This window comes from Ambystoma mexicanum, chromosome 7p (genome assembly GCF_040938575.1).
Source record: "Ambystoma mexicanum isolate Mex_15411 chromosome 7p, UKY_AmexF1_1, whole genome shotgun sequence".
In the NCBI taxonomy this organism is placed as follows: domain Eukaryota; kingdom Metazoa; phylum Chordata; class Amphibia; order Caudata; family Ambystomatidae; genus Ambystoma; species Ambystoma mexicanum.
The window spans coordinates 575,175,851-575,189,725 of NC_090939.1; the positions used below are offsets into that span (position 1 = coordinate 575,175,851).

The 13,875-nt window shown below is 43.4% G+C and overlaps 1 protein-coding gene across 1 annotated transcript in view; it reads left to right on the forward strand.

Moving 5' to 3' along the window:
• VWA3B (von Willebrand factor A domain containing 3B) overlaps window positions 1–13,875 on the forward strand; it is a 2,300,294-nt gene that overhangs the window by 47,199 nt on the left and 2,239,220 nt on the right. The window contains exon 2 of the mRNA XM_069636259.1: window positions 7,851–8,010. Within this exon, the coding sequence (XP_069492360.1) occupies window positions 7,851–8,010 (160 nt within the window). The remainder of the gene's footprint in view (window positions 1–7,850; window positions 8,011–13,875) is intronic.

The window sequence follows — 13,875 nt, forward strand, 5'->3', positions numbered from 1 at the left end:
GGTTACGTGGACTTTCTGCCGCAGCTTTATGACCTAAAACAAACTATTCTCATGTTTTGGCACACTCTACTTATTGACAGGCTGTGCCATTTACGTTGCATCACGGCAATGGTTTGGTCATTGTGCAGCACGCTACAAAACGGGTTGACTTGTTTGGACAATCAGAGCGATCGCATGTGCCATACCCTTTGAAGACTTGCGTGCTTAATCCCAGCGGAGATAGCAACTCCGCCTTTCGCCAACGGCTTGGTGAGTATATGTCTGTTGCCTTAGAAGACATCAAAGCTTTTCCTACAATAGTGGTTAGCGCTTCTGACATGCCACTCGTTTTGCTTTTTCTAGAGTCAACATGAAAACACGGGGCCCCCTATGGCCACTATAGCCAGGTACTTGCCTTCATTTATATACTGTACCTCTTACATTAATATGCTATATATACCCCCTATACTCGTTGGAGACTAGAGAAAATATCCATACATTGTGGCTTGGTTTCTATTTGTTTTTTCTCAGGCACTTTGGAGTAGACACAGACTACACTTGGTGTAGTGTACTTTGGTGTCGTTCAGTGAGCCGACACTTTTGCATTTGTACTTGGGGTTGCTGGACTTGAGCCCATAGCGCTTTACCCAAAACCCCATTTGAGGTAAAGTATTGCCCTTGTACCTTGGGTACCATTTTGAGAACTGCTGCCCTTTTACCACTGAGGTGCCCATGCCTTCCATGTCTTATTCCATCTATGCGATTTAGTTCTCATATGCTTTCCTACTGAAACCGCAATGTGGCTTTTCCCTTAAATTATTCGCGCTTTCATTTATTTTCATTTCTTCACTTTGTTACTTCGGATAAGGAGTAATTATCCTTCTTATTCTTTCTGAGCACGATTCTTTAGTGCATGTTGAACTATTATACACTGGGTTTGGGTGTGTATTCTTGCTCCCCCTCCCTAACCTCAGGACTTGAGGAGTTGGTGCACATGATAACACACATGGCTGTGCCAAAATTCATGTCCCTGGCACAAATTGCTGAGGCGACACAACAACAGAGCGGAATGAAGCAGGTGGTTGATCCACTGAAAGGAGGTCACTAGAAGTCAGTTCCAGGGTATAAGGCTTGTTACACAGCTGAAACTAAAGCATTTATCGCAGGCCTGTGGTGAGTAAAAGCAGAGCTGTCAGTGGCAGAAAAAGGTATCTTACTAAGAGGATCAAGAATCATGGTGCCACTGGCCCCAATACAAATAGTGCTCAATATAGCACACAAGGGACACCAAAGGTCTATGAAAACCAAGGCCAGGCTGAGAGGGAAAGTGTGGTTCCCGGAACTGGAAGGACGCATGGAGGAGCTACTGGAGAGGTCCAAATGATGCCAAGCAACAAGGCTGCCAGCGAAAGGACCACCAATCAAGTTACTCACAAGGGCAACGACACAGTGGCAGGTGGGGAGTGTGGACTTTGGCACGATCCAGAACGATAAACACTTCATAGTGCTTCTGGGTGAATTCTCTCAGTTCCCAGAGGTGCAATTCATAAGGTCCATAGCGGCTGAATGCATCCTCCCAGTATTGCATGACGTATTTGCGACATGGACTGCTGGACACAATACGATCAGACAACAGAGCACCATTCCAAGGACAACTGTTTCAAGAATTTGTGGATGTGCATGGAGTGATACACATCCGTATCTCGCAATGCTGGCCAAGGGGAAATGTTGATGTTGAATGCTTCGTGAGGACTCTCAACAAAGTCTTTCGCATTGCACAGTGGAGGGGGCACAGCTCAAGGAGGCCCTGGTGATATTCCTAATGTCTTGTAGGACAACCCCTTACTCAACCACAGGAGTGGCCCAGACGGAGGCACTCATGGGGTGGAAAATATGCTCGACAATGCCAGAGCACAGCTCCAGATGCCCTATGGAGGTAGACACAGAAAGAATCTGCGAGGTGCAAAAGGCAAACACCCACAAGTAAACAGTGCGAAGAAGGCTGGTGATGTCAGACATTCAGGTGCGAGATGTGGCACTCATGAGGATCCATCACCCCACGCCCAAACTGTGCCTATGGTATGAGGTCTCTCCATGGACCGTGACTGACAGAAAAGGGTCCATGGTCACAGCACAAAGGGACCCATAAAGCATCATGAGGAACTACAGCTGGTTCCGGTGAATTGGCCAGCAAGGAGAGAGAACACCCGGTATGGAAAATATGTGAGGAGGTCATAATGCCAGAGAGGACGAGGACCCAACAAGGTCTGGTGACCAAAGTTCAGAGAGATACGAGGCAGACGAGGAAAAGGACAATTCAGCAAGGAGATTGCCGACACAATTGAAATACTATCTAGGGGAGTAATGGAGGATGGGCCGGCATCCAGAACTAGTTAAGTGTTATGTTAATTTATTGTGTGATGGTTGAGAAGGGATGTGGTGCTAAGTAAATAAAAGGAGTGGGCTATACACAACTACGGTACCACTAAGATCATCAGGTATGGGGCCCAATTCTATTTCTTCCACGGTTTGGCCCTATCAAGGATGGTTAAATTTGAGAATCTTAAATTTATTTCTATCTTGGGCTCATTTTATTTCTTTTCAAATCTTTTTGCATATGATCATCAATGGCTTGAACCCTCCTTTCTGCAACTGGAATGTGGTATGTATTTCCTTATGGATATGATATTTACTTGGTGCACTTTTCTTGTAAATATATGTTATCTACAACGTTAATACATGTGAATTTGTTCGGTGTTACATATGAACGGATTACTCTGATGTGAATATCTGTATTTCATTTGACTATGTAATGCTAACTATGATACTTTGATTTACTATTATGTTAATGTGAGACCAATACAGCCTTGAAAACGACCCATAGGTCGAAACACGTGTCGTCTGTCCAATCCCTGAATAAATTCAGTTACTTCCAGAACATACTCATTTGTGGAAATTTCCGATTTGTGACAAACATAATATTCAATTGCTGTACTAAATAATTGTGTTTACGTGAGCACGTGGTCGCTACCCACCATACATATTTTTTCAAATCCCTTTTGAGGTACACCGTGGAGATCAAATTGCCCGAGAATTTTGGAAAGAGCTCTATTTCCTCAGTTTAAAGAAAGTGAACCAGACAAAACTGAACGGGGCAACTTAGGCTTTGGAGAAGCTGACAAAATGTTTAACATCGAAGAAAGGAAGGGAGAAGAGCCTACCATCTATACCAACCTAGCCTTCGCCCAGCGAAATGATTCAGCCCTCGCTGATGCTTTACTACAAGCAATTCCAGAAGAAGAGGGCTTAGAAAGGGGAAGTCCCTTTTTCTTGTTAAAACAGGGATTACTTTATAGAAGAGTGACATCTACGGAAGGTGTACTCAAAACCCAATTGGTAATACCCAAAAGCCACCATAAGGTTGTACTGGAGATCGTGCATTCCCATCTTACTGGGGGGCATTTAGGACAAGTTAAAACCCAGCACATATTAGTAGGAAATTTTACTGGCCTGATATCCACTCCGATATAAAGACCTTCATCGAGACATGTGAAATATGTCAAAAGACTAGCCCGCACATCCCAGGAACTGCCCTTCTGAACCCATTGTGGATCTTAGAAATCCCCTTTCCAAGAATTGGTATGGATATAATTGGTCCGCTAGAAACATCCAGACTAGGCAATAAATATGCCCTGGTGATCGTAGATTATGCAACCCAATATCCCGAGGCATTCCCAATGCGAAACAATACCACACAGCAGATCCTTAAACACCTTCTACCGTATTTCTCCAGGGTTGGCTTTCCCAAAGAAATACTAACCAACCAGGGTTCTAATTTTATGAGTAATCTTATGGCCGAAGTCAAAGAGCTACTCCACATTACCACCTTGCGTACTTCTGTGTACCATCCTCAAACGGATGGTTTGGTGGAAAGATTCAATAACACCCTAAAGTTAATCTCATGAAAACTAGTAGATAAGGACGGGAAAGAATGGGACCTGAATCATCCCATGGGCACTATTTGCCGTAAGAAAAACCCCTCAAGCTTCCACAGGTTTCTCTGTTTTTGAACTACTCTATGGGAGAGAGCCCAGAGATTTCCTAGATATGCTCTGAGAAACATGGGAAGAGCGAGAGGAGGCCCCTCTTCCCATCTCAAAGACCGCCATCAGAATGCAAGGACATAAGAGATTGGTTCATGACTTAGTCTGCATTCACACGGAAAAGGCCCAGAGTCAACAAAAATCCATATATGATAAACAAGTTAGCTTAATATAATTTTCTATAGGACAAAAAGTGTTGTTCCTCTTACCCACCTCAGAAAACAACCTTTGTGCCAAAACCCAATCCTGAAGCTAATCGACTTTTCTAAACAATTTGTATTGCAGATGGTTGCCTCCCTTACAGGGTTAGGAGCAGTGCTGTCCCAGGTTTGTGATGGATTGGAACACCCAATATTATTCACTAGTGGTAAACTATTCCCACATGAAAAAAATGACTCTGTGTTGGAACTAGAGGCCCTGGCCATTAAATAGGCTATACTCTATCTTAGATACTACCTATTGTGATGAAAGTTCAAATTTGTTACAGATCAATCACCCCTAGTTTGGATTAGCAATGCAAAGACTCCAACCCTTGTGTCATGCAATGGTTTCTAGACCTACAACCCTTTTGTTTCACTGTGGAACATAGAAATGGAAAAGACCAGGGAACTGTGGATTTTCTTTCCCGGTTCCCCTGTGAAACAAATGAGCTACATCGCATGGAGGAAGGGTATGTGAGAAACCTGACAGTTTCTCCCTGACTAGTCCCCGGGGATGTGTCATACAGGTGGCCAGGACACGGCCTTCGCTATTGGATCCAGTTCCTGGGGGTGGACCAGTGAGGGAGGATCACATGGATGGGGGGTCCTCGGGGAGTGGAAGTTAGACACTGATGGTTGAGACGTGGTATCCCCCTTTTTGTAACACCTTTTCCCCAACCTACCACGTAGGATACTCAACCACTCTACCCCCACCTCGAATATTCAATGATTCATGAAAAATGAGGGCCACGCCCCCACCATTCCCAACTGGCCAAACAGCTCTTAAAATTCTATATTCCTGGAGTAGGGCCAACATCAGCGCAGGGCCAGACGCTTCATTATGCCAGGACTCTGTCATAGTGCAGATATCGATTTTATGCTCAACAATGAAGTCAGCGACTTCCTTTGAGTGCTTTATCAGGGATCTGGTATTTAACAGCATGTATTTCAGTGCTTTTTTGTATTTTTCAACCCCCAGCCCAATCTCGCTGTTCATGATGGAAGTATCAAAGGAAGTATCAAAGGAGGTATCAGGAGGATCGGCGTCAATCTGGTTCAAACATGGCAACTTAGTGTGGTTAGGATGTGGGCTGATAGTATACCTAATCTCCTGCGATGTCTCTTTAGAGGCATATGCTATTAGCATGGAGGAGATGATGTCTGCGTCCTTTTTGGTCAGGGGCGATGTATCTCTAGTATTACTCCGATCCTCAATTCCGAGGTCAGTTGACTGTGGTCGCTCGATGGACGGCTCATTATTAAGGCAACTAAATAGGGCCTCGGGATAGTACCAGATATGGAGGTCGAAAGCAGATCGGGGACCTGGTGTCTGTCCAATGAGCCTGCTATACAATGGTTTGAGATTCCGCCCATGTTGGGCTTGAGGGCTCAGATCTAAGTATTTATTAACGATACACGTTCTTTTAAGAGCACCCATATCGTTTGGCAGCATCAAAGTCCAGGAGTGAAGGGACAAGAAAAAAAGATATATTACTTTCACTTGTTGAATGACTTTGCTGTTCACGGCTTGTTCCGTTTTCAAGAAGCGCTTTACTTTCTTAAGCCATCTGGTAACTCACTTGCTTTCATTAGGTCCACTGTTGGTTTCTGGCTTCCCCTCGTTTCGATTCCCTTCAGTTTCTGTTACTTCTACGAAGCAACATTCACCCGCTTGCAACCCAATAACACCCCTTCCTTCCTAGGGCTTCCCGGTTGCCCCCAGCGTTCCATCTCTCTCTCCTGCTTCAGCATACTGGTTCCCTGTGCGCACCGTTATGCGTTGCACTCTCGCTGTGTCTCCTTTCGAAGGTGCGTGGTTCCTGCTGCTTTCTCTCAGTGGTGGACTGCTGAGCCCAGGCTTATTTCCCCTGCTCTGGGTTCGCCTTCACGTCACTGACCGCAGCGTGTCTCTTCCCAATGTGGTGCTTGGCGTGGTAAAGGGCTGCGATGAAGTTCGGCGACTGCAGCGCTCCTCTCTCCCTCTCAGTGTCAGTTGCAACTGGCCCGTATTTGAACTTACCAGCTTGTTTAATCATTTTCCAAGAGCTAGACCACTCTGTTGGTGCCCGGTCCTCGTGATCTATGTTATTCTGTTGTTCTTTCTTTTGTTTGTAATTCTGGGACCATTTCCTGTAAGACTTTGAGGAAGTGCATACTGAGCCTCCTTTGAAGTGATCCTCACTATTCCCTGCCTCTTCCTCGTTCCAGTTGTCAAGTGGCCTCATTACACGGACGGCGGTAAGGGTTAACGGTCACCGTTAATGGCAACGGTGACCGTTAACCCTTACCGCCGTACTACGAGGTCCCTTTGCGGGTTGGAGGAATCAACGCCTGCTTCTTGCAGGCGTTAAGTACCAACTCGCTAAGGGACCTCGGAGCTAATTACGGCACCGCAATATTGCGGTGCCGTAATTAGCGCCTTCCCCATTCCCATAGAGCCCTATGGGGCAGAAATGGGAATGGGGAAGGGCAATGGCGGAAGGGGGATTTACCGCCCCTCCAACCTTGGAATGGGGCGGTAAATCCCCTTTCCGCCAAGGCGGTGCCGGTAATTTACCGGCATGGTCCAGGGTGCTAATAGCACCCTGGATTACCGCCTTCCGTGTAATGAGGCCCAATGTATTATCCCTAATGGGAGTTTGGTGAGAAATAATAGTAGATCTATCAGAAGGTTGGGGGGGTATAACAACAAAAATGTCATCTGTTCCATCAGAGGGTCACATTCCCTCAGGTGGTTCCCACTCATATAGCCGCCCCCCAGGGTCAGGATGAGGTTGCGGCTACCATCCCCTGGCCACATAGGGGGGAAAGGAATGATGACATTGTTGAATTCATCACACACCCCAGTGACTACTAAAAAGGTACATTGGGCTACCAATGTAGTAAAATGGCTTGTACGCCTGGTGAAGCCAAAACTAAATTACAGCTGCCACCAACCTTCTCCATAAAACAATGTATCGTGATACAATCATTCCACGGCACAAATGGGGTCCTTGGGAAGTAAACCTGGGACTGGAAGCCTTAGGGGCAATCCAGGACCATATACTCAAAATGAGTGAAAAGCGGTTGCAATGGTAGATGGATTTCAGTAAAAGCCACTCTGACCAGACCAGAGGTCTGTGATCCAATAATAAAAACAGGGGAAAAGCCCCCAAAAAGGTTGAGGACCCCTAGAATGTAGCCCTAGAATCCCCAACATAGAATCTGTGTCTTAGCAGTGAGCAGTTGTGTTTGTCAGATAACGTGCAGGAATATGTGGTAGAATTCAGATAATGTACATTACATCCCAAGCCTGTGCTCTGTATACGTTTCAATTTCTTAATAAAAATAATATATTAATGTAGTTGTTGTCAATGTAAAAATTCTAGGAATTAATAATAATTCCAGTTTAAGTGCAGTTTGCCTTTTGAGTAGTCAAGTCCTGTTGCAGAGTGAAGTGTCAGTTAGAAACATCACTGTGTCATTATTCAAGCTTAGTAACAGCATATCATTAGTGTTTAATGAAGTAGAAGATGCTTCACAGCTCTGATGCATATTTTGATTACATTCAAACTCCTTTGTTTCCCAGGGCTGGTGCAGATCTTAGTAAGTGGCAGCAGAAAACTGTCCAGGTGTCTGAGCATGCCATCAAGTGTGCTATCGAATGGTTATGGAGACGGGAGCAAATCGCAGATGCTGGCAAGTCTGGCCCCTTCGAGGCTCTTTTGCAAGCAGTGGCTGACAAGACTGTAAGTTTATATGTATCAATAGATGTGTCTTTCAATGCTAGTCACATCAACCCCTTGAGGGCTCTTGTAAAGTATTATTATTACATCTTACTAATTCTAAATTTGCTATGGGTTTAAATTTTTTTATTTTTTTTTACTGAACAGCCTGTTCATATTCCTGGGAAAGAACGACTTGACAATTGAAAGTTCTGCTGAAGTTCACATTGAATATTGTAATTGAGAAGCTCTAATTTGTCCACAAACGTTTTTTTCACCAACACATTGCATTAAGTTTTAAACAATTAAAATCAGCATACTACAAGCACACCGTGGAAAGTCAGAATCAGAATGAGGAGATGGACAAGGTGGAATTCTTTTTGTTTAACCAAATCTTTATTTCTCAGCTCGATTTACATTTGTAGATAGCTTACATCTCTTTATGGTGCTGTGTGTTCAGTGCCATCTTAACCACTTTTGGGGCCATGGGCACGGACATCTTTGGGGCCCCCCTCCACCAACCAAAGGAATTAAGTGATCAAGAATATCTGGTTGCACCCCCTTGTCCTGATCACAACCGATATGTTGATTTGCCACCTTGCAGCATTCCAAATAAGCATGTTTACTCCCTTTAAGTCCTCTTATCCTCTTCATTCTTGCTCTAATCAGAATAATAAAGAAGTAGCATTTGAAGGCCAAGATTAGCAGCCTACCAAGAAGTAACTTATGTTCTAGTATAGATAAAGGATACTTTGTATCAATAGCATCCAGGAAGGTATGCAGCCAGTAGTATTAATGCAGGACCGTATGTAAAAGGTACATGTAACCGAGAATAGACAGAGCGCTATATAGAGCGCTATATAAATGCCAAATAACAACGTAACCGAGAACTCACATTAGCTGCCTCACAGAATGCAAAAGTGCTCAAGCATGGATCGAGGAGACCAATTGGAAGGAAGGCGAAATCTACACATATCATGGCATGGATAGTGGATGCAGATTAGAAGCTACCAGGAAGGTGTCTGTATCCAGACAGACTGAGATAAGAAGTAGGATATGTTTTTCAAATAGTGTTGCCATTAGAGATAAGAGGAACAAGTGCTGTGGTGTGCAATACATCAATGTTCACTATTATAGTGGAAGGAACACTATAGCCTGTGAACCTATGAGGGAGGTTTTGATGAAGATCATACCCTGCGAAGGAAATCACTCTGAAGGGCTGACAATTTTGAAAGGTTTAGGGACTGGCAATTTTGAGAGGTTAGGCAATACAAGATTAAATGAGATGCCCAGGATAACAGATTGTTTAAGGAGTGGATTTGTGCCAACTCTGCAATTTCTGCATTTGAACACTTTCTTTTGCAGTTCTTATCATGAACTAAAACAATCTCAATTTATAAAACTGACTTGGAAAGTACACAAATCACATTACCAAACATGACCATTTGTAAAAACAAAATATTATAGAAAGGTGTTACGCAAAAGGGTAATGATTCTAGCTTCATTCTCCCCATCATAAAGGGAAGTATATAAGTACCGGTATACCAATTGATCTAATTTAACATATTTAATCTGGGGTTTTCTTTTGTATTTTAAAGCTTTAAATACTTCCAAAACAATGGCTTGTGACATTGTCATTTATAAACGTGCACAAAAAACTTTGACTTTTACAAAAAAGCAAACTGTTTTTTGTGTCAAACAAGCAGACCTTAAAATATGCTTGCCCGAGGCCTGCATCATCTGGTCTGCTCTCTTCTGTCTAAGGCCTACATAAGAAGAAAGATCAAGTAATGGGCTAAACAATGCCACTGCATGCAAGAAGGCAAACCTCACATAAGACAGCCCAGTAATGTAAAAGATATTAGATGATTTGACCAGGATGACTGTATAGTCTGCTGACAAAGCCAGGATACAATCATGAACGATATTGTTCCACAGTCTGGAATATGGATACTTATTCACCTCTTGGACTAAAAGTTTATGCTCATCCTTGGAGGTGATCACCTAGGTTTTACAACACCCCATCTGAACCAACCAATTTCTAGACCTTCACCATACAGATGATATGTTAGTTTTTATAGCAACTCCTATCTGGTGCTGATAATAGCACCTGTTGTGCTATAAAACCAAGTACATATGCAGGTAGGTTTATAAACTTCAAACATAAGAAAGGCTCGGCCAGCTTTGCTGGAATGTGCTATTTTAATCTTGCATATGAACACATATCTCTGCAATGAGTGCTTGACACACTGAGCTAACTTCTAAATGATTGTGGCATTCAATTTGTCAATATGCATTTCAACTTTAGCTATTGCACATGATAAACATAATTCCCACAGGAAGGAAAGAATGCCACAGGGTTGTGCCGTAAGGAACACACAAACTATGTATACTACAGTGTACACAGAAGGCATTACATGATGAATTGATCAAGGCAGAATGTACCTGTCAAAACAATGGGCTTAGAACCTCAGCAGCATGTCATAAAATATCCTGACACGCGCTATTAAGTCTGGTAAACTATGGAATCTTACTTCTTTATATCGGGCCCCTTTGTGGGGCTCCGCTCCAAGGTGGGGGCCCTGGGCAAGTGCACCCTTTGCCCTCCCATAAAAATGTCTGTGTATTAGATTTTAGTCAACTTCTTAAAACTTCAACATCAGTAATCAATAACTTTCTCCCTCTCCCCTCCCCGCACCAGTCCTTGCGGGCGGTCCTTTCAGTGCTGTTGCTCATTCTTCGGCTCATTCCTCTTCCTCCTCTAAAATTCCCAGTGCCTGCAGTCTCTTAGGGATGGATAGGTGTATTGTGTCCCTTATTGCATAGTTTACCAAATGTACTCAGTGTCCCTCGTATAGTAGCTGTCATCTTTTCCACATCCACGATGTCCCATATTGCATAGTACCATTGTATAATGGATGGGGGTTCCTTCTGATTCCACTGTTTAGCTATGCATCTCTTTGCGGCCATCATTAAATTTGCCCACAGTCTTCCGGCGCTCCCCCTACTTTTTGTTGTTTATGAAATATGGTGGCTAGGAGTCTCTGCTCCCTCGAACTCCCTATCCACCTCCATTATCTCCAGCACCTTAGATTTCACCTCCGGCCTCAAATGTTTCAGCCGCTGACATCCCCACCATATATGTTCCATCGTTCCCTTTCCCCCACACCCCTCCAACACTCCTCGGTCCTCGTGGGAAACATTTTGTGGAGACTCTTTGGGGTGTAGTGCCAATGGTGTAGAAGCTTATATTGTAGTTCTTGGTATTGTACCGAGGTGTATGAGATATACAAGTTCCTTAGCATCGTGTCCCATTCCCTATAATTGAACATCTTCCCTTTTACCTTCTCCCATTTATCCCTCAGAACCCCTCCCTCCTCCTTCTCCCTTATTAGGATCTTATATATTGCTGAGATCAGACCCCTGTTATTCTCTACAGATGACATTAGCTTTTTCCATTCTGTATGTTCCCTCCAGGCCCCTTCCATCATTGTGGGGGTCCCCGCCCAATGCCTCAGTTGTTGATATGCAAATCGGTCCTCGTCCTTTAGACCTATGTCTGTTTTACATTCTGCAAATGACCGGAATTGCACCCCTTCATAGAGGTCGCTGATCACCCTTATCCCCCCTTCCATCCATCTTTTGAACCTGCCATACTCTTTGCCCTGTGGGAAGGCGGGGTTTCCAAATATGGGTGTGTGGGGCGATGGCCAGGGCGATACATTGAGCCTCTCGTTCAGCTTTTCCCAGACTTTCAATGTATTGGTCATGATTGGGTTCCCAAACAGTCCCATTGACCTGTCTCCTTTCCTTAATCCTGTCACTTTCCAAAGGTGCTCCCCTGCCACCGCTTGTTCCATGCCTATCCAGTGCTTCTGGTTCTCCACCCTTCCCCACTCTGCCAATGCCTTTAGCTGCGCTGACAAGGTGGCATTTTGCGATATTTGGTACTTTATTGAAAAACTCAAACCAAAGCTATATCCATATGTTCTCGTCCCTATTCTAATGGAAAGAAAATAGTGCTTTGCTTGTCAGGATTTCCTACAAAATACCCAAATCTGATGTCCACAAACCTGTACTTTCAACTGTATGCCCCCATGATGTGCCAAACACGGGGACACAGGCGCCGACCACGTTAAGAGACAATGAACTCACAATGCCAATTTTCAAATTAGCCAAATTGGAACTCTCTGTAGCACAAACATCGGTTCTTTCCAAAGGTCTGTCCTTTGTACCTTCCCAGCAAATTGAATGGTTTACAGTAGAAATGGAAATACGTAGGTTTTTCAGAACAATGAGACTGAAAGCTTTCTTCCAGGAGCTACCCAATGCTGACAGAGAATCTGATTCAGTTCTTCGAGCAACATCAAAATTCTGCCCGCTAGACAATCAAGTACTTCCCAGAGATTATCACGTTCGAAAAATGTATTTTGAAAGATCTGAACAACCTCAGAACACTGAAAGGACACTATAGACATAACATCACAAAGGATGAGAATAAAGCTCTAATTGAACTTTCCAAGAATCAGTCTATAGTATAAAACCAGCAGATGAAAGGGGGTGGTATTGTCTTAAGGACCAATGTCCAATATTTGGAAATGATGAATACATTGCTAGCTTATGTGGACAGTTATAAAAAGGTCAAGAAGGACCCTACAAAAGAAATCACTGGTCAGATTGCAGAAGCTGTGCGTTATGCACTAGATCGTGATTGGATAACCAAAAAATAATCTGAATTTCTTATCACCAATCAAGGGTGCACACCAACCATGTATGCCCTTCCCAAAATTCATACAAATCTGGAGAATCCCACAGGAAGACCAATTGTTTCAGGGTGCGGTTCAATTTTGGAACCCCTGTGAACATTTGTTGATAGGTTCTTGAAACCTATGAGCACACTTACCACAACATATCTTGGAGATACTACACATACCATCCAGATGTTTGAGAATTTTCCTTTTGATCAATCAAGACATTGGTTAGTAATCATGGATATTAAATCGTTGTTAATGAGTATTCTGCAAGAACAGGCCATTAAATGCATGAGAAACCATCTGATCCAGAATAGATTAAAAGACAGAGTGCCTGACAACTTTATCATTGAACTTATGACCCTAGCCCTCTGTAAAAACTAGTTTGAGTTCAACAGACAATGTTACTTTCAAATCAAAGGGACATCCATGGGGGCAGCCTTTGCGCCAAACTAAGCCATCCTCTTTATGTCAGATTTATAAAAAAACAATATTCTTTTCAACAAAAATCCTTTTCAAAACCATATTTCAAATTGGAAAATGTACATGGACGACATTCTATTCATATGGGAAGGCACAGAGACAGATTTGAAATTGTTCCTACTCTAGTTGAATAATGTCGACCAAACCATACAGTTCAAGATGGACTGCAGTAAAATGGAGGTTAATTTTCTAGATCTGCAGATCCAACATGACTCAGGCACTCTTAAATGTAATCTGTTTTGGAAACCAAGCAATAGGAATACACTCCTCCATTTCTCTAGTGAGCACCCCAAACACCTCTGTGAGAACCTACCACTTGCTCAAAGGGGCTATCCATGGAAACCAATTACCAAATCAAAGAAACAAGCAAGATTTACAAACAGAGATGCTTTACTAAGAAGACCAAAGGATGACATGTGTCATTACATATGTAACACATACATTTCAAGTCCGCAAGTTGATTTCCAAATATTGGCCATGGCCAGACTAAACCTCCCCGGTGAACCACTACCCAGGTTCGCATTTAAACGAGCAAAAAATCTACGGGACCAACTAGTCCACTCAAAATGTGTCAAACCTGCACCAGGACTTGGCCTTTGGGACAGAATTACCACTGGGCACTATCCATGTGCTAATTGTACCGCATGTAAGTTCA